Here is a 22,663-nt window from a genome sequence, read left to right on the forward strand (position 1 = left end):
CACAATAGTCAACACTATGAATTTAGATGTATATTAGTATCATATTTGAAGTACAGTATCCTGATATGTGTATTTTGTTATTTACTGGATTCAAAGACGTGTAAAGCTCATAGTATGGTGATTTAGAGAGTGTGGGTACTTATTTGGAAAGTCAAATCTTACATTTTTTAACCTAGTTCAAGAAAAATGTGTACAACAATTAAATTTGTGTCTACCATATGGTTCTGATTTTAAAAGAGGCTTAAAATACAGAGAGAATTATAATTTACAAATATAAGAAAAACATACAAGAATCTGAAAAAAGTCAAAATGGGAAACAAGAATAAAAAAACAAATACATAAAAAAAATGAAGACTTAGTATATGAACTTTGCCAAAAACTATAATTTCAGGTGCTTTGGAGGGAAAAAAGCCCCACATTTGTCACCATTGTGTTGCTCCACAAAAAGCAAAAGAGAAAGGAATAAATATGGTATTTGGAAATTATTCGTTGTCACCTGTAACACAGAAAGTCCAGAATGGTCAAACAACTTATGATGGTGCCTGTAAAACTTTTTTTAAGTAATAACTTAGACTGTCTTTAGGGTCCCTTTCTTCAATTGCTTCTTTGTAAATATGAATCTTTATCAAGAAAATCATAATGGGAAACGCATGCTGAAACATTGCATCAACTAGACATGCAGGCACTGCTTGGATGTTGTTTCATTGAGATGAAAATTCACAATTTGACATCATGTTTCATCTGACGCTAACCTCATTTTCACGGTTTATCTGATAGGGTTCATCTTACCTTATTTTTGTGGTTCATTGGTCTATGTTAAAATTTACGTAATTGGGTCTTTTAACAAATTATGCAAATTAAAATAGCCTTATTGTATTAGGGGTATAGTATGATTGTCAAGTAAACATGTCTTTTCTAACTGGGTTCATATAAGCTTGGTCTTATTTTCCTGGATCGCCACTGATCTTTTGTTTCCGTACAAGGGACAATCCGGTGTTTATGAAAGCTTCCACCTGTTCAGATTTATATGGTAAATAAACTCATCACAGATACCAGGACCAAATTTAGCATATACGCCAGACGCGCGTTTCGTCTACAAAAGACTCATCAGTGACGCTCGAATCCCCAAAAGAAACACATCATACACATATCTTAGAAGGAACTGTAGCCGGATTTGAGATATCGCCGTATTTCTGACCATGAAAGGGATCGTTGTTCTAATGGTCATATAAGCTAAGCACATTGACTCCCTAATTCTACTGTCTTTGCTTTTTAGTATTCTTTTTAAATTTTATCTCACTTTTGCTTTTGAGGTTGACCACTCGAACTGTTCTTACTTGGACACCTGTTTTTTACTTTGTCATTTCTAGATTCTTATAATGTCATTACTATACGAGATTAGCTAACTTTGAATTTTTCCACTATCGATGTTAATGGTACAGTATTAAGTTGTAAAACTTGGAGGGACAACTAACACTTTCATTAGATGTCTGTTGGTGGTTATGTTCCGGACCATATGAGTATTTGGACCATACGCGTATGGTCATGACCATATGGGTATATACTCATATGGTCCGACCATACGCGTATGGTCGGACCATACGCGTATGGTCGGGGTAATTAACACTCTGTTACAGTTTACTTTTAATACTTCTAAACTCTTCATATGGTATGACCGTTCATTCAAAATACGCTATCATATAGGTAATTTTATCATTATATTATAATAAAAAGATAAGCTAAATAAAAATAAGAAGTTTCACATAGTTACTTAATTTGACTAAATTGTCAAATTTAAAGTAAACACATTCTATACCGATGGTCATTACCGATTTGTTATTACGAGTAAATGGCAATATGTCGACTAAAATTAAGTTCCAAAAATTTCTTAAAAATTTTGCTTAATGAACTGTTACATAAGAAGTCACTGGAAAGTAGCATACTATTAGTTTATTTAAGTTGTGTTGTGAAGATGGTGTATTGCAGTCATTTTACGATATTTGAGATCTAGAGCTTCTTAAAAACACCGTAGACATCAGAATTGCCAAAGACCTCGGTATCCCTGAACGCAGCTGTAAAAAAAGGCTTGTTTTTCACTCGCAAACAAAATGTGTAAATGAAAAAGATCGTGCACAAATTTCTTGCAAATGCAAAAAAGCTATGATACCGTGTGGAAGTAAATGTCATCCAAACCTAAATGCACGAATGTAACTAGCGATGAAAACTAACTATGGCATCAATATTAAATTTTTACGTAGTTTTTTGGATTATAAAATTTAAAAAAATGTCATGTTTTAAACCATCACTGTTTTTTTAGATAAAGTTTTTGTATTATTGAAACGTTTATAATGTAATTTGAAAAAATATATATACCTATATGGTCCAAATACTCATATGGTCCGGCCCGTTAATAACCAAACGAGTATTATACTCATATGGTCCGACCATACGCGTACGGTCCGACCAAGCTTCTCAAACTGTTTTCGTCAACGTAATTTTGTACAATATTAGTGTGCTTGTCAGGAGTCCATGCATGTTGGTATATCCGGATCTTTTTCTAGTAGATCTGCCTTGGCGATGTTCCTCATTCCTCTGAAACCTGTTCGATTCTCCTGATAATTTTCTTACCACTCCAAAGAGTCAAACTTTGCCATAAGCACTTGATGGAATTGTCAATTATTGATTGAATGACTTCGCCTTGAACCTTTAGTTCAACTTGGTGTGTTCGCTTCTTCTTTCTGTGTATTAGAAATCTGAACTTATTTGACTTCAAAGCCATCCTTGTCCTTATTACTCTCAAGACATCAAACACCCATCTAGCCTCCTGACATTGTTATCTATAGTGAAGGTTAAATCGTCCAAGAACCCACTATATGGTGGTTGCCTAATGTTAGTTGATGTTTTTGGGCCTCTCTCTGCAGATATAATTATCATATTTCTCTTCATGAAAAACAAGATAATTGAGATAGTATACCATTTACTATCCCTTTTTAGCTCACCTGGCCCGAAGGGCCAAGTGAGCTTATGCCATCACTTGGCGTCCGTCGTCGTCCGTCGTCTGTCGTCGTCTGTCGTCTGTCGTAAACTATTTCAAGAATCTTCTCCTCTGAAACTACTAAGCCAAATACTTCCAAACTTTAACTGAATGTTCCTTAGGGTATCTAGTTTATAAATTCTATCCGAAGTTTTGATCTATGAACAACCATGGCCGCCATTGCTAAAAATAGAACATAGGGGTCAAATGCAGTTTTTGGCTTATATCTCAAAAACGAAAGCATTTAGAGCAAATCTGAAATGAGGTAAAAATGTTCATTAGGTCAAGATATATCAGCCCTGAAATTTTCAGATGAATCAAACAACCCATTGTTGGGTTGCTGCAACTTAATTGGTAATTTTAAGAAAATTTTGCAGTTTTTGGTCATTATCTTGAATATTATTATAGATAAAGATAAACTGTAAACAGCAAAAATTATCAGCAAAGTAAGATCTACAAATAAGTTAAAAGAACCAAAATTGTCCATTGACCCCTTAAGGGGTTATTGTCCTTTAGTGACAATTTTTTCACAATTTGTTCATCATATTTGCTAACTTTAAAAAATCCTCTTCTCTAAAACTACTCAACCAAATTCAACCAAACTTCAACTGAATGATCAGTAGGGTGTATAAAATAAAGTTTGTGGTTTATTTTCTATTTCGTCAAAAAACATGGCCGTCATGGCTAAAAATAGAACACAGGGTAAAATTCAGTTTTTGTCTTATATCTCAAAAACTCCAGCATTTAGAGCAAATAAGACAAGAAGTTAAAGTATTTATTAGGTCATGGTCTACCTGTCCTGAAATTTTCAGCCGAATTGGGTTACTGGTTTTTCAGGTATAATGCCCCTGAATTGATGATTTTAAAGAAATTTTGCAGTTTTGGGTTATTATCTTGAATATTATTATAGATACAGATAAACTGTTAATAGCAAAAATGTTAAGCAAAGTAAGATCTACAAATAAGTCAATTTGACCAAAATTGTCAATTGACCCCTTAAGGAGTATTTAGTATAAATTTTATATTTTATTTCCTTGTTTGTCAAGAAACATAGCTCCTATGGCTAAAATAGAACATCTATAGGAGAAAATGATTTTATTTTTTGCTTTTGAAGAAAATAGGACGATTCGAAGAACATTTAAATAAATTGAAAAGCCAAAATAATCATTGATGAGAGACTTAACCCAAAAAAATAAGGTTGAGCTATTCAGGCTCTTGAGAGCCTCTTGTTATGATATCTGCAAAATTGTTGTAAAATCCCCACTTCCATTCTCAATTTTATTGTTGTAAACTGCTGTTTAATCCCACAAATATTACTTTTTACAACTCTCTAGAAATGGTCTGGAATATGGTAAAGATCTTGTGAAAATCACTGCTGTATCAACATGGAGTAATTGTGTATACCAAATCGAACCATACTGCTGCAAGCTCTTTCTTGTTCACTTTAGATTCTTGAATCAGTTGTGAAATGATGCTTTTATATTCTATGCATCCTGCAAAACTTGGTTATTCGCTCTTCTGTACTGAAGTGTCTGCATAGTTGTTATCAGTCATAAATGATGTCATCCATTCTGCCAACATGATGGTTTAATCTCTTTCCGCAAAACCACTTTCAGTAGTCTCCACAGCTGTTTCAAAATCTGAACAATTATCATATGCCAGTAGATTATACGGGATGCCATCTTGATCCTGGCAATGATGCAGACCTAGTTTTCATCTGACATTTCTTTCCACGATGATTCTGGTTCTGGCACATTTGCTATTCTTTCACAGTTTCCTAGATGAAACACTGCCATTCTTCGCTGTGTGTCTCTGACAAATATTTTGTTCACCTCATCTTAGAATCTGATGTGCTTTGTACTGATCCCGCATTTTTTCAGTCCAGTGCTGCGCTGCTAAATTTGTTTGAGTTGGTAAAAACATTGCTCTCTTCTTCTATTTTATCTCACTTTGCATTTTTGACTCTTAATGCTCTTTGCAGATTGTTTCTTTTCTCCCTAAGTTTTGATCTTAGTTCATGCTTACCTTCTCGTGATTTTGATTCCAATGCTCCTACTCAATGCTGATCTCAGTAGTTTTATGAGGTAAGAGGTCCTCATCACTGTGGTGTGAATGCTGGCTGTGGTCCTTTTTCGTCTCAACAGTACTAATTGTGCGTTCCCTCTGCTGGTTGGCAGCTCCACACCTGTGTCTTGCCTGTTGTATCTTGAAACCTTTTAAGTTCTTCAAAATCTTCCCACAATGAAATTTAGTTTCTGCCGCTGTTCGAGTCAAAGTCCGCTGTAGTTTGGCAAACTTTTTGGAATTTGGTCCTCAATGCCATTCAACTTCGTACTTTATTTGGTCTTTTTAACTTTTGTGGATTCGAGAGTAGAAAAAGCAGTTCTGGCGTAAATACAAATTTAATAATCCTGGTATCTATGAAGAGTTTATTTACAACCGCTGGGTCGATGCCATTGCTGGTGGAGTGATAATACCCCGAGGGTATCACCAGCCCAGTAGTCAACACTTCTGGGTTGACATGAACTATCATTAATATGGTCATATTTATAAATTTACTGTTTACTAGACTCATGAATTTTTGAAATACTTAGGTTTTTCTCCCTGTGGAATAGGTTATTTTAGCTGTATTTTGCAAAGCATTTTGGAATTTTTGTCCTCAGTGCTCTCCAACTTAGTACTTTATTTGGCCTTTTTAATTTTTTGGATTCGAGCGTCACTGATGAGTCTTTGTAGACGAAACACGCGTCTGGCGTATATACAAAATTTAATCCTGGTATCTATGATGATTTATTTAGATAGCAAAATTAAGTCTAATTGGTTTACATTATTATAGATTAAGGGATGTATGTCCCTCGTGCAAAGCTCTGATTCCTTTCACGGATTTGGCTATACTTTTTGGACCTTTTGAATTATAGCTCTTCATCTTAAATATAAGCTTTGGATTTCAAATATTTTGGCCACGAGCATCACTGAAGAGACATGTTTTGTCGAAATGCGCATCTGGTGCAAGAAAATTGGTACCGTTAATTGTATTACTATTAGACATACTGTTCTTACCCTTCTATTATCATGTCAAAATTCTATCAAGTATGAATATCGGAAACTCTCAGATGTATGACTCTTATACCTGAAAGCCAGACTCACTCTCAGGAGAGGTGAAGTTTTGATTTGAGACAGGTCCATTTAAAGGGGTAGTGACGCACTGAGGAAAACGTAAGACAACGTGACCTACTTTTCATGCTCGTGCTTTGTTGTGTTTAGTTTTGAATTCACGTTTACTTACTATTCTAGAACCATTTTGCATTTTTTGTATGCTATGCATTGTTATCTTACTTAAAAGTTGCACTTCTGTTGTTTTCTCGGAAAAATAATTATATTCAATATCTTCATTATATTTTTTTCTTTTAGAAAATTATATCTGTCATACATTTTAACAGTTTTCTTCTTATATATTTCATATGATAGACACAGTGTGTTCTGCGAGTGCCAGTCTTTGTAAGAATCAGGCAATTTAGATAAAAATTAAAACATGATTAGAAAAAACCCACCGAGCTAATCATGCTGTTAAATAATAACCGTCATCCTGAGTTAAAAAGTATTAGTCTTTCGTTTGTGTGTGTCTAGTAATATCAAATACCTTGGTTAGAAAATTGGTTAGAATGATAGCAAATTACAGAGTTATCTCCCCTTAATCGTTAATTTTTAGTGCATTTCAACCAAATTGTATCTCCTATTACCAGAACAGAAAATGGAGATGAATGTTATTTGTGTGCATAATTCCATATTAGGAACTAAAATCAATGTCAATTTGGGTGGGGTTTTGGTCATGTTTTCACCACTGTCTATTTCTTAGGCAAACTGGCACTTAACTTGCCAAAAGTCTATTACGTTTCAAATTTTTCAATCTTAAAATTTAGTCCACAGATCTATTATTATTTCCAACAGTTTTGATAAATTGTTAATTTGTCAAGGAGGCAGCAGCCCGTTGAAGGACATTATCATCAAGAGGTTCGTCTATAATTGCTTTTATCTATTTAACAAGACGTGCTTTTTTAATGAAAATTATTAGTATTTGAATTGCACTAAGAAATATTCTTTGGTTTGTACTTCACAGTAGCGTGTCCAGAGCAGCGTAGTGTGTTTTAGGATTTGTTAAATGTTTTTAGCTTTATATCGTCCAAAAATATATACTATTGTTCATACATATTTTAGACAGAGGTCTACTGCACAAAAAACATATTGTTTCTGCTGAATTAATGAAAAACAAAAAGAATGATATAAATACCGATAACATGGAGATATTATAAAACAGTATCTGTTCATAAATCTATGCCGAAATTTGATTCATAAACACATTTCAATAGCGTTTCTATAAGTCATTGATTGAATTATGAGTATCAATTCAAACATATTCTATATACCGACATTTGGGAGAATCTGTATAGAAAACAACATAAACAATTTACATTTCATTACGCGTCGAAAGGAATAACTGTAACTTTCATTATACCAAGCAAGACTGCAAATAGAGCAGCTAGAAAATAAAGATAGAAATTAAAGATCAGTATGAAGAAAATCTGGTCAATTGATCTCTATTTTGTAAGAATTTGTTTCTATTGTGATGTTTGTAACACGGTATGGAGTATGAATAATTTAAATCGAGTATAAGGTCTTGATTTCCATGCCGTATCGACCAGACTATTATCATGTAGACATAACCAGGTACCGAAGCTTAAAATTATATCTGTTAAATTAAATGCACAAAGGTAGGCACACCATCTTTTTTCAACTATTATCTTCATCTTTATTGCAGAAAGTACGGTATTTTAACTTCAAATTAATCAAAGTAAATGTTTCAAACTTGCGGAAATGTCCTGTTATCATTTTGTTTATTTTGACAGTAATATTATAATTTTCGTCTTTTTATCATTACGTTTTTCGGTTTTTTTTTAAAGTTAATATTAGGGAAAAAGACCTGTCGAAATCATGGCTTTTATATAAGGAATAAATGATAACATGGATCATATATTTACTTACTTTTAATTTTCTGATGTAACTTATGAATAGTAGATAAACATAGAATAAACTAAACCCATTATAATTGGCAACATTAATATTGTTATATATCAAACCTAACATATAAGTATAATAATGTATATTTGTTCAATTACTTTTAAGAGTGATATACCAATGGCTAGCAACAGTGATCCCAAAATGCAATTAGGTATTGATTTTAAAAAACTTTGTCATGTTTGATTTTATTTGATTTTGCAAGTTTTGTTGTTAATTTATAACTTGTTCTTCCTTTTCTTGTACTTTTTCTATATAAATCTGCTTACAGTATTTGTTAAAATGTGCAATTATAGTACATTGCAAATTCGAAAAGATGACTGAAATGACAAAAGTAGACAAAGTGCAAGTTACATGCACATGTAAGACAAAGTGCAGTTTACATGCATATGTAAGACAAAGTGCAAGTTACATGCACATGTTAGATGGTGTTTAGGAAACACATGTTCATCATGCCAGTTGTGTGAGATAGTGGTATGTTTCTTTAAATTGATGTTTTAGCAGGTTATCGATAAATTTTCATGTTTAGCACTTTTGACATTTTGATTGAGAAACTTTAAAGTCTCTTTTAATCTGTATCTTTTTACGTCTATGAATTTCTGTGTGTTTGTATTTTTGCAGTAAATGATTTGTGATTGTTTACAGAACACGTTTACCGCGGCTGACTTTTTTTATTCAGATGTATTATTTGTAATTGTTTGTGCCTTTTGTGATTGTGATAATGTAAAATAATGCTTCCGTAGAATATCGAAGGGAGTGTTGATATTTATATCTGTAATTACCGCTTGCGAATGAATTGGGTGATTACTGTTAATTGTTCGCACATGTAATAGAACATAGTATACGAATCCAAAGGCTAGATTAATTCTAGGATAAAATCGACTAATGAATAAACGTTTAGCAACCGATTAGTTGTATTCAAATCATATATAGAATAAATGATTTTGACGAAATACAATTATGATATGAAAAATATACTAAGTTGCTAACTTTTACCTCATTTGGTCTCTATCACACATTCTTATTTCTATAAGCTCTAAATCGCCTTTAGTGACCAACAATAAGCAGACTTTGTTAAACTCTAAATTGTCTTCAGTATTTAACAATAAGCTGCTCATATTTAACTCTTACCCGCCTTGATTCTTCCGCAATAAACCAACTAAATCAAGGTCTAAATCGACATTAGTCTAGACAAAGTTGCTGTCTATCTTAAGCTGTAATTCGGCTTGAATCTTCACCAATAAATTGTATATCATAAGCTTTCAATTGGCTTGCCTTGAGTCTAAACAAGTTGGGAGAAGCAGTTTATACTTATCTGCGATATTTGGTATGTACAGAGACCATAAGAAACCATCAGGTTTTTTTGTGGTAAAGTAGATAGAAGCGGAGCTTAGAGTTAACATTGTTTCTTGATATATGATTCCCTGCAGGGTGCGAATCGAAGAGTTGATATGGTTTCTTGTCACGTGTTCACATATATAGGGCGGGTCGTAGAGTTGTCACTGTTTTTGTCACTTGTTTCCATGTACAGAGTGAGTCGTAGAGTTGACATTGTTTCTTGTCACGTGTTTCCATGTACGAAGGTGTAAATAACAAGGAAGTAATATCAGCCAGATTTTATGATAGTCATTGATCTGTTGAACAGTTTCTTCAAATGGCAGACCCGAGATTTAACTTATTGACAGATAATTGTTCTTGTTCATAATCAATACAATACAAACCAGGTATTGTTTGCTAGATAAATATTTTATCTATGTTGTGAAAAGATTTTAAATAAAATTATCGAATTACTTTACAGAAATGGGCAACAACCACAGTGGACAAAGGCTTAAGCGTACTCTGAAAAAGAAAGCAAGCTTGAGCAGTGAGAATGAGTATCTCAAGATGCAGTTCAAAATAACAGACGAACAATTAAAAGAGTATAGATCACTTTTTAAAGATCATTCTGATAACAACAAAGTAATTACAAGAAGCGAATTCAGGGATGTATACCAACTTATATATAAAAGTGGCGATGCTACTGAATTTGCCGATCGTGTTTTTGACGTGTTTGACAGTGATAAGAGTGGAACTGTAGATTTTATCGAGTTTGCAGCAGGACTAACAATGATGGATAGTGAGAAGCTTGAACAGAAAATATCCATTGCCTTCAGTATGTATGACGAAGATGGCAGCAATACCCTATCAAAACAGGAAGTCATAAACATGATACAGGTAGGTTTATGTCAGTAAAAGTCCTTTTAAGTGATAGTAAACATCGTATACAAATTAAAAGGGGTGACGGGAAATAGCTAAAAGATAATTAAGGAACACGTAAATTTAAAAGAAACGAAACAATATGCCTATATATCTATTTAATGAAAACACGAAGAGTTGTCATAACATAACAGGTACAAATTTTTCTGCACCAGATGCGCACTTCGATAATAAATGCCTCTTCAGTGATGATAGAGGCCGACATATTGTTTTATTCAAAACAATAGTCAAACGCTTATTAAGAGTATGAAGAGCTATAAACTAAAAAGGACAAAAAAGTATAGCCCAAGCCGGACAAGTAATCAGAGCTTTACATGAGGGAGATATACTACCACTTCGGCTTTAAAAAAATGATTCAACATCTCAATTTCACTCATAATTAACGCAGTCCTGTTTAAGGTGAACTACTTCCAAATTGTCCACATGTTAAAATTTTAGATCAACTTGTGTTTTAATCTGAAGCAAAATTCCATGTATGACTAGGATAACCATTAATTCCATATGATAGTTAAGATAAAAAGATTGCCCTTGATGGTATTTCGAATCAGAAAGGAAGTCAGAGATATCTGTAATTGTAATCAAAAGAACCACTGGGTCGATGCCACTGCTGGTGGAGATTTATTTTTCCCATGTAGTCAGCACTTCTGTGTTGGCTTGAGTTTTCATTGATCATAATTATAAATTAACTGTTAACAAAACTTTGACTTTTTGAAACAATAAGGGTTTTCTAACTCAGTAATATATTACCTAAGATGTATTTGGCAATACTTTTAGGAATTTTTGGTCCTCAATGCTCTTCAACTTCGTACTTTATTTCTATACATTTTTTTATTTGAATGTCACTTATGAGTCTTTTGTAGACGAAACGCGCGTCTGGCTTAAATATAGAATTTTAATCCTGGTATCTATGATGAGTTTATTTCCTACCATTTCGATACTGTTTGTTCCAGTGCTTTTTAATAAAAAGACAGATATATGTTTTTTATAGAATAAACTGTTAACTTTATCTCGCGGTGGTTGACCTCTTAATTTGAAATTTCATCAAAAGCATAAAAAAAATGTGAAGGACTTTAACATTATCCGCCATGTTTCATGTGTACAGTTACATCGGCGATATGAGAAGAAAAATCAACCAAATCCCTGCTTCAAAAATATTGTGAAACTGCCTATTCTAGAAATGGCGTGAATCAAATGTAGAAATTGACAATTGGGGTCGGTTGAAAACAAAATTTTTCTAGTTTTCGTGATGGGATTACGTAAAATAATGGTTTCATAGAACAACGATTTATATCTGTAATTATCGCTTGAGAATAAATTGGTTGATTACTGTTAATTGTTCGCACATGTAATAGACCATAGTATACGAATACATAGGCTAAGTTATAATAGGATAAAATCGACTTATGAATAAACGTTTAACAACCAATCAGTTGTATTCAAACCATATATAGAAAAATTGATGGTGACGAAATACAAGTATTATATGAAATATATACTAAATAAAGGCAACAGTAGTATACCGCTGTTCAAAAGTCACAAATCGACCTAGAAAAAACAAGTCCAGGTCACAAACCAAAAAACCAGGGAACACACCAATCACAACAAAGGTAAACAACGAAACAACAGTAAACACTAAGTTGCGAACTTCTACCTCATTTGGTATCTTCCACATCTTGATATCTTACCTAAAACTCTTTCATCTTGCAATAGTTTTAAAGCAAAAGAGAGGATTTCAGCTTCTTTATTGTGAACATTCCATTTCTATGAAGCAACATACCAAATAAGACTATTTACAGGGTTTGTAATAACATGAGCAACTCGACGGGTGTCACTTGAGGAGCAGGATCTACTTACCTCGCCAGGGCACCTGAGATCACCCCAAGTTTTTGATGGGGTTCGTGTTTTCTAATCTTTAGTTTTCTATTTTGCGTCTTGTGTTTTGTGTACAGTTGTTTGTCTCTTTGTCTTCTTCAGCAATGTCGTTGTCAGTTTATTGTCGATAAGTTTGAATGTCTCGCCCCTGTTTTGGAAGGTAACGATGAAAATAACTTGTGAAAAAAAGTAACATATTTTTATTTTTTTTATTGTTTTTGAAAGCGTAAACAAATCTGCTACAGAGGCATCTTTGAGAAAAACTGGAATAGTTTCCATGAATATGAGAAGTTAAAAAGGGAGTGTAAATGTAGATTCAGCTGTCAGTTAGTTAACAGTTTCTTTAGATTTGACATTTTATTTGCAGGCTTATTACAGACTTCTGGGACCTGATGTTAGTAGATCACCAGTAGAGATAGCCAATGACCTATTTAGAAAAATGGACCTTGATAAAGATGATTCAGTTACATATGAGGAATTTGCTAGCGTAGCAAAAAGAGATCCAACTGTGCTCGAAATTCTTAATCCGAAAGCTTGAAAAATCAAAATATGCATTTGATATAACGCAGCATTTACATGGTGTACGGCCTCGAAAGTACACACATTGTTATATAGCATTATTTGAATAGTTGTTGTACCCCGTTTAATGGCTTAATACGAAAATTGAGGTAAAGACCAGTGTTTTGTTTTGTCTCTGAGCAACAGATGCAATGATAATGGATGACTAGAGTGCAGAGCTTATGGATGAGTTGTGGATGTTTAGAGTTTGACAGCAGACGTTATATTGGAAACCATCTCAAATGTCAAATGAACATTCTAAAAATGAAAAGTACAAATTACCGATTTGTCCCATCATGTTTTAAAGATAGACATCATATATCAGTTTATTTTGGAAAAGCGCCTAAAAAATGATTAACCATATTATTTCATTATAATTGTAGATCAATGCTTCTGTTAAAGGGGCACTAGCTACGATATATATAAAAAAATAAAGTATGATTTTTTTTAGATCAATCATTAATCAAATTGGAATAATGAAATAATAATTTGCTTTTAGCAATCAATTTCCTTTAATTTTGTTGAAATAAGCGATTAAACATAATTTTTGACTGATTCGCTTGCAAGTGAAAACGTCATCATCATTCTAACCGGTATTCATGTGAACTTCAAGTTAACCCCTAGCTAGAGATTGACAACGCATGCATTGTACGTGTACTGGTTATTTAAATAAAAAGAATGTCAACAATGAAAGTGAAACTACGGTAAATCATTTGATTACTAATTCGATGCACATAAAATCATTCTTATATGGTTAAAAACAATTAGAAACATCTATTTTTAATCTATAAAATAAAATCAAACAGACCTATAAAAATGCAATTGCACGTGTTGTTTTAATCTATTCGTATCTTTATTTTTGTTTACATCGCTTATATGGTCATCTGAGGTCAAATCGATAGTTAATTAGATGGCGTCTGGACTAAAATACACACGAAACGAACCTATATATTATCTACCCCATGCTCTGTAAACTGTTTATTTTAGACTTTTGATAGTTTGGATAAATGTTTTACATTGTTATAAACCAAATATGAGAATTTGAGTCAAATCGGTTACAATGAATTTGACAGCTAGTGCTCCTTTAAATAACCAAGGGTAAAACATTATGACTATATTGTAGGCTGTACATATTTATTTTTTCAAATGTTTGCTATGAATGTGTTCTTGGTTTTCTGTCTCACTTACATTATATTTCATTTGAATCATTATCTATAAAATGTATTCTTAAAATTGTTTGAAATTTTATAACGAAACAGGAAACATACTTTAAAAAAAGTTTTCTTTATATTTTTTAAAGCCATGTGTTCTTGTTTTTTTTTGTCTCATTCACATTATATTTCTTTACAAGATTTCAATTGAATTAATAAAATATGTTGTTCATAACGTTACACTTACATAACAGAACACCAACACATTCTTTAAAGATAATACAAGAAGCTGATTTACATCAAAGAATGGTGCAAGTTTCTTGTAGATCTATAAAAAGCAAAAAGTATATTACATTCAAAAAGTTTATCGTGAAGGAAGTTCTATTGATGCAAAAATTATATTCACAAAAACACCGAACGCCGAGGAAAATTCTAAACAGAAAGTCCGTACACATCAAACGAATGAATAACATATCCCTGACTTGATACATGCGTTTCCTTATGTGTTATGTAAAATGGTGGATAAAACCTGGTTTTAAAGCTAGCTTAACCTCACACTTGTATGACAGTCGCATAAAATTTCCCTTTCGTTCATCTATCAAATTGAATACACTAAATATATTTTAGCACTATTCTTAACAATACTGTATTATAAATCCTCGCTTTATAAAGCTGACGGTTAAACGTGACGGGGGTTGTTTTCTGACTGTCTGACCGTAATTCAGTTTCCTTCTTTCCTTTCTCATTTTCCTAAAAATGCTTGGCATAATTTTGTGAAACCTTCACAGAATTATATTCAAATAATGCTATTTTACATTCTTCAACTTGAATTTTATGATTGACTCTGGCATAACATGGATTTCCACAACTATCTTTGAGAACCGATTTCACATTCACGATTCATTTAACTTGAGGATTTTTCTTTCAAACAAAAGACAGGCTAGAAGATAGATGAGAGATCACGGGTTGATCATCAACAGAAAAGCAAATTTCGTTGTTCAAAATGTCAAAAAATCTGACCTTTGAATTCTTTTCATATACGCAACGTCTAAGAATACTAACGACCCTCAGATGCATCATCTCATAAGTATAACGATATCAGTGAATTGAAAACTGCGACCCTGTATAGATGTAATTGATGCTACATGTAATATATATATATAAACTTCATACAGCTTTGTGATATCAATGTATAGTTTCGACTCTGCTCTTTATGTTCATTGCCATTATGCAACGCCTTTCCATAATAGTGTATTTAATAAGTACCTGCTACCAATTGACCAAAGACGTTGAGTATCAAAGAATTCGCACAAAACTATGTGAAACTTTCGAAATTATTTCCGGTGTTCAAATCATACTTGGAAACAATTGCCAATTTTCAGGAAAACAAATGTTCAGCTATGATATAATTCCTTTCAGACCCTCTGGCAATAGAATAGGATGAACTTCCTGATCTTAAACTTATTGTAAGCAGTCATGGTTCAATTTATTGACCCAAGACTGCTTACAAGAAGTTAATGTCCTTCTAATTCTTTTTCATTAAATCTAAGGTACCCCATGCTTTAGAGGTCAGTCTATTCGAACTTTTTATGCAAATTGCAACTTAAACTTTAGAATGGAAATAAGTTGTTGCAGGGTCTCATTGTTTGTGGCATCAAGCATACCTTCCCGATTATACCTGTAGAAGTTCCGTATCTAATGTTTAAAAGGTTGATATCATTATTGTCAAAGATATCTACAAAACTTCTTTTCGAAATGTTTTAGCCAAAAGACCGAACTATCGTTATTCCAAATCTGTGGTTTTCTGGAAGTTTATGTCGATCATTTTGACAGAAAACGGGAAAACATTGATACAAATGGGTTTAAACTGTGAGCTCGTTGTAACGCATCCGAGGTAATAATCCTAATGGGTCAATGACACACACACGTTACATCTATCTCACTCGAATGTGGATTTTCCTCCGATAAACGGGAGATTACTCAATTTATTCTACTGCATGTAACTATTGATAACGTTTGGGGGAAGTGTATTTAAGTCGATATTCCCCGCCGACAAGTTCCACTAGTTTTATGAGGCATTATTCATTCTGTGGATTCTCAAGAAATTGAAAAGAATCTAGCAGATATATTGATGTTTCTGTACACCTCTTTCCTCTATTTGATACTAGCGCTTGAGTTTTCTGTTGTTTTTTTTTTATTACAGACGATTGCTACATAGAAAGAAAAGAATGTATAAACTTAAGGTTCTTAACTGTAATGTTAAAGTCAATATTCTTTAAAAATTAAAAAACCTGTCGATATGATTCGCTTAATTTCTAAGGAATATTTGTGTGCCAGGTGATTACGGACATGTCCCATTTTCCTTTCCCCATTCATGACATTTCCAAAAGCTACTTATGTCCAGATACTTTATTGGCATAAGAAACGTTAACACGGCGGATATTACATGTGCATGCAACAGCTTTAGTAACAAGGGGGAGTTCAGCTAGCTAGAAAACACGTTTAATCCACTAGTTTCTTCGGAAATGTCTGTACCAAGTCAGGAATATAACAGTTGTTTTCCATTCGTTCCGTTGGTTGGTATAGTCGCATGCTTAATTTTGTTAGTTTTTTTGGACTCCCCTTTTTTTAATTTTCCTTGGAGCTCGATATTTTTTGTTGATACTTATTTTTTTCGTGTTAGGTTTAATCGATAAAACATAAAGGATTTAAAGACGGTATGCATAAGGATTGTCGCAGCGGTGTGGTTCTTTTGAAACATAAATTTCAAAAGGCATGTTATGCTAAATATACTTTTAGCGTAATTACCAAAATGATTAGTCTTGGTCTAACAATATCGTTCCATTTAATTTAAATCATACTGAATAATAGACCGGCTATACATATGAATGCACTAATGAATGAATGGTTTATTACGGTGCAACCTGTATATAAACAATGAATACATATTTGTACAATATTACATAACAGCCAGTCAAATAGGCTTACGATGCTCTGCCAAATTGAAACTCAATATTTTTTAAAAAGAAAAGATAACAAATATACGAATGAATACGTTATAAGAAAACGCGTTATTCAAAGTAAGATAATTAGAGAATTTCTCTTCGGATACGATAAAGTTAGCTATGTATGTGTTGTTTTAGATAACAATTCATTTAAGAGAGCATTTGAATATAATTCCGTTCTTCTTGTCGCAGGAGTTCATTAAATTGTCTGCGTTTTACTTTGAATAACTCTCTGCGTTGAATTTTTTCTTGACTATAACCCTGATAAATCAACCAGATTTTACATAATAATTTACAAAATTGACGTTCTGTAGTCACTGGCGGACTTGTATGATTAAAAGAACACTGTAATACTGAATGATCTTGGACTCTTTGAGTTGGGATTTTATTCACTATTGTGATCGGTCGGCAAGTCAGAACCACGATTTACCTCGAAATCATTAATTTTTGTCAGTGAAGCATACGGAGCATACAAAGTAATTATGTAATAAGCAACAGATTTACCGAGAAGAGAGGCATACGTAAAATTGCCGTTTGAACTGTCATTTAGCAGTATGGCCGAGTTCACTTGAAACTCTACAATTGACATCGGAGTTAATATATTCTCACGTGAACACAACTCTAAGTAACTCTAGGGTATAAGGCCCTGACCAAGCATAAAAAAATAAAAAATTCTCATTGGTTTGACGTCATTCAAGAGTTTTCCGAGTTTAACCCTGGCTCGGTGAGGGTTGGAACCAGGGAAACTCGAGAGGTTCATGTAAAATCGTTTTGTAGAAACCCAAGTAAGTAAAGTTAAGAGAGTTTCAAATGAACTCGTCCTTTGATTTGTCGAAGAAATCCAACAACCATATATTTGAGTAAAAAATATTCTAAGATCAATTTCTATAAAAATATTTCTCATTTCTTGCCCTCTTTATCGTGTTCTTTTCTATCATTCTATCATTATATGTTGATATTTTACTATTATGTGTTGACATAAAATTGTATTATTACATTGGTTGCAATAAATTACATTTCTGATTTCCCAGTTGAATAAAAACCGATAATTTCACATGTGAAATAAACGTGGTTATTTCACTCTCTGATGTCATACAACAATAGACGTTGTCAAGACGTCGATAACGTCGAATCAAAACAAATTGTGAATGCGTAGGAAAAACATATAGTTCCTTACATTTTCTACATTAATTTCATTAAAAAAAGCCATTAGCCAATGTAATAAAAAGTATAACTAATCGCCGTATTTGAATATCAAAAATAAGACAACTTGTGACCAAACGCCGCTATGGATTAAACTTGTGCTGCGCATTCGTTTATTCAATACGTCGTTCGGTCACGCGTTGTATTATTTTTGATATTCAAATACGGCGATTAGTTATACTATAAGAATTCTGTATTTCCTCGAATAGCCCATTAAAAAGTAAAATCACAATGATACTGAACTTAGAGGAAAACCAATTCGGAAAGTCCATAATCACATGGCAAAATCATATAACAATACGCATCAAAAACGAATGGACAAGAACTGTCATATTCCTGACTTTGGTACAGGCAAATTTCAAAAAATTTAATGTAGAAAATGGTGGATTAAACCTGGTTTCATATAGCTAACCCTCTCACTTTGATGACAGCCTCATCAAAATTTCGTTATATTTATATTGATGCGTTAACTAAACAGACACAATAAATAAAATAGCCAAAATATGGTTACATCAGTCATCATCGTATAACAATTTTAAAAGGAACAATTTAACAGAACACAAAAACATCTATCTACAAACACATTCATTGATTTGTGTGTCTGACGTCAGAAACTGTCTGCGATTCCACGTTTTCTACTGTATCAATGTCATGTGTACAAAAGCAAAACAAGTACAAAGTTGAAGAGCAATGAGGATCCAAAATTCCCAAAAGGTTGTGCCAAATACGGCTAGGGTAACCTATGCCTGGAATAAGAAAATCCTTATTTCTTTCAAAAAATTCAAAGTTTTGAAAACAGGAAATTTATGTATTTAAACGATTTCCTTTTTTATTTACTGGCATGAACTCGTTGTAAGGAAATATTTTGCTGAATGTTTCCATTGTATATTTACTTGAAATCATAGAAACATAAGGACACTCTAAACGTTTTCTGCATATGTAAGAGACGCACCACTAATGTGCTAATTGAAAATTGTGTTTTTTTAAACTCTCATTGGAACAGGCATTATGTAGATATTCTTAAATCTTATAAGTTCGAGTACTTAGAGATACAAAATTGGAAAGTAAACGATCGGAAATACATGAACTCAAAATGGGTTGAAATGCTTAAGGACACGGTAATTGTTTCTAAAAATATATTTATCACTCTGCCACAGTAAATAAATCAGCGAATATCCTAGGCTTATAATGTTGTACAATTTTTCAAAACAAGAACGAAGTTAATTTTATTACTACCAATGGGTCGATGCCTCTGCTGGTGGACTATGAGTCCCCGAGGGTATCACCAGTCCAGTAGCCAGCACTTCGGTATTGGCATGAAAATAAGGATTTTTTTGTGTTATTAAAATTTGCTGTTACAAACTATTAGAAATTATTATAAATTAAGGAATGTATCTCCCTCATGCAAAGCTCTGATTCCTTTCAAGGATTTGGCTATACTTTTTGGACATTTTGGATTATAGCTCTTCATCTTTTATATAAGCTTTGGATTTTAAATATTTTGGCCACGAGCTTCACTGGAGAGACATGTATTGTCGGAATGCGCATCTGGTGCAAGAAAATTGGTACCGTTATTTTTATTGAAGATCATTGAGAACCAAATATTCCAGAAAGTTGAGTCAAATTCGACGAAGGTTTTATGCCGTGGAGGAGAAAATACTTTGGATTTTATATAATTCACTAGATAGTAAACAGTTACATTTATAAAAATAATTGTATCAATGTTGAACATGTCCGATTTAAGAAACAGTTTGTATGTCATTGGAAAATGGAAAAAAAGAATTATTTGAAAGAACGACCAATTCAATTTCCTTTCTGGGTCATTCTTCTTTATTATTTTGCTGATGTAGTTTTATTCTCGAGATTCTAACATGTTTTAACATTTGATACTCATCGTACCACTTGATTCTTTTTTGTCTGATTCATAAAACTATGTAAAATCCATTATGACAGTTGTTATTCATTTAATGATGTGTTCGAGCTTTCGATTTGCCAATTGATTAGGGACTTTTCGTATTTTGTGATTTTCTCTTTTCACTACACTCATGTAGTAACATTAATTTATACTATACACGAATGAATAGTAAGTATACTTCCACAAGACTCACGATTAGTAATGCATCACTAGAAGAAGAAAAATCATGAAAAGTTATAAATTGTAATTGATATTCTACGACTTTCATGAAACAATATATGACAGCGAAATTTTCATTTCTATCAAATATTATCAACTCATTCAAATGCCTATACAGTATAGTCAATATAATATTTGTGAATTAAAGCGTAACGGACATAAACCGTAACGGACATAAACCTTATAAAAACTAATGTGTAGATCATACGTGTGCTAATAATGTCCTTCTTTTTACCCATTAGGCCTTCTTTTGCCTTTAAGAATAATTATCATCGGACTTTTTCTTCAAAAAAAGCCTCAGAAGAATCCATTATACATTATATGACCTTGTGACTGGACTTATTCTTAAAGGTAAATGTTTACTTCACCATAACAACAACAGCCTCACAACATATAGTTTATGTTTGAAAACAATAGAATATGAACTTTTATCATTAAAATATGAACTGTAATCATTAAAACATATTTTTTTCTAATTTTAAACTAAAAAGGTTAATTTTTTTCAATTACCAGACTTATAAAATACACACAGTTTGGATTGTAATAATTTAAATCACCTTTGTCACAAACAAATGGATTGAAGTAATTATTGATTTTATTCATTAAATATCGGTCGATCATTAATACCAGTTTGTTGACAGCACTCTCTTACAGTGATGTGTGTATATTAATCCTCGGTGACAAGTTCGAAGATTCAACACTCGCGATGGGTGGAAAAGTATGCACGGGACGTGGTACAACGCCAGATGATTTTGATAAACAAGTGGAATATTTAAGGTCGAAGTTTAAACTTACAGATGAGCAAATCGCTCAATATAAAGCATTTTTCAATGACTTCTCGGAACATAAGAAAACAATTGAAAGAGATAACTTCCAGAAAGTTTATCAAATATTGTACAGGAATGAAGACGCTGCTGAGTTTGCTGATAGGGTTTTCGATGCCTTTGACACTAACCAAAGCGGAAGTGTAGATTTTGTGGAATTTGCAGCAGGTTTAACAATGATGGACAGCAAACAAACAGAACAGAAAATATCAATAGCGTTTAATATGTTTGACAAAGACGGCAGTAATGCACTAAGTGAACAAGAAGTTACTGATATGATCACGGTAAGTGTAATAATTGTAAACATATATATATGTTATTTATTCAGGTAGTTCAGAAATTTATTACGGTCAGTTATCCTTCTTCTTCTTCCAAGTGATGAACTGAATTGAATCACATATGGTTCCTCGGAAACAGTATCGGGCAACACTGTTCGTCTTTGTAACGTTCGCTATTGCCAAATTAAACCTGTATCAAATATACAATTAAAACTATATTCTTTGCTGTGCTAACAGCCTTCTATTTAGAGCCACGATTCGAACGCGGGGTTCATAATTTGATACCAGTTCCAAAATAAGAGAAAATGCTATAAATGACCAGAATCCGCCAATAGCGAACTTATTTGAGGATCGGGAACATGAAAGATTTCTTTCACAGTCAGTGTTGCACATCTAGCTAAGAATTTTTAGTTGCAATGAAAATACTCATGGAATGAACTGAAATTGCTATATTTTTGTCAAACGTAATTTTTAACATTTAATGTTTGTGTCATACATTGAAAAATAAAAAAAAAACATATATATATTTAATTATCGCTATTTTGTGCATTTTTCCTTAGATCTTTTTTTGTGATAATTTTTCATATCATGCTACTCGCTTGAGATGGAAAATTATCGCTAGAAACTAAGCAAGCACTTGGCGTTGCTAACGAAATTGACATGAAATTGACAACGTCGTCATAGGTAAAATAGTGATAAACAAATTATGATAATCTATAAAGATTGAACAGAAATTAATTATATAATGATTACATTTATTTTCGTTTCAATTTTCAGGCATATTATAAGCTACTTGGACCTCATATTTCAATATCACCAGTTGAAGTAGCGCACGAGCTATTCGAGAAAATGGACCTTAACAGTGATCAGAAAGTGACATACGATGAATTTACAACAACAGCAAAAAATGATCCCAAAGTACTAGCAATTCTAGATCCACAAGTGTAACTCTGACTGTGACAATCGAACAGTGATATAAGTAAACTTGCATACATTAATTCAAAGTTAAAGTTGCTTACATCCACGTCTATTCGAGTTTGGTGGATAAGTGTCGCATTGTTCACATCTGCTTATTTTTATATTGAAAATATATGTATACATGTTTGCACGCAAGAACTGCTTATGTACGCGCCACTAATAAACTAACAGGTTTTATAGACTTGAAAATAAAAGATCGAATATAAATTTTCGTCTACATACATAGTAACTGTTAAAGGGCCATTAGCTGTCAAATTCATCTTCACCGATTTGGCTCAAATTCCCATATTTGATTTA

At 32.8% G+C, this 22,663-nt stretch overlaps 2 protein-coding genes across 5 annotated transcripts; both read left to right on the top strand.

Moving 5' to 3' along the window:
• The first annotated feature begins 502 nt into the window (after positions 1-502).
• On the top strand, positions 503-13,111 carry LOC134694535 (neurocalcin homolog). 4 transcript variants are annotated; one of them, XM_063555559.1, is made up of 4 exons: positions 7,779-7,803; positions 8,216-8,261; positions 9,906-10,321; positions 12,603-13,111. In XM_063555559.1, exons 2-4 carry the CDS (start codon positions 8,228-8,230, stop codon positions 12,771-12,773), a joined length of 621 nt encoding a protein of 206 aa, XP_063411629.1. In that variant the 5' UTR covers positions 7,779-7,803; positions 8,216-8,227; the 3' UTR covers positions 12,774-13,111. The 4 variants fall into 4 exon arrangements, with proteins under 4 accessions (XP_063411621.1, XP_063411642.1, XP_063411635.1 ...); XM_063555551.1 differs by lacking the exons at positions 7,779-7,803; positions 8,216-8,261 and adding an exon at positions 503-560; XM_063555572.1 differs by lacking the exons at positions 7,779-7,803; positions 8,216-8,261 and adding an exon at positions 7,616-7,636 and having other exon boundaries at positions 12,603-13,110.
• A 7,711-nt stretch (positions 13,112-20,822) lies between these two features.
• On the top strand, positions 20,823-22,571 carry LOC134694565 (neurocalcin homolog). The gene is made up of 2 exons (XM_063555582.1): positions 20,823-21,394; positions 22,166-22,571. Exons 1-2 carry the CDS (start codon positions 20,993-20,995, stop codon positions 22,334-22,336), a joined length of 573 nt encoding a protein of 190 aa, XP_063411652.1. The 5' UTR covers positions 20,823-20,992; the 3' UTR covers positions 22,337-22,571.
• Positions 22,572-22,663: the final 92 nt, after the last annotated feature.

Source organism: Mytilus trossulus, chromosome 1, assembly GCF_036588685.1.
Source record: "Mytilus trossulus isolate FHL-02 chromosome 1, PNRI_Mtr1.1.1.hap1, whole genome shotgun sequence".
Taxonomy (NCBI): Eukaryota; Metazoa; Mollusca; class Bivalvia; order Mytilida; family Mytilidae; genus Mytilus; species Mytilus trossulus.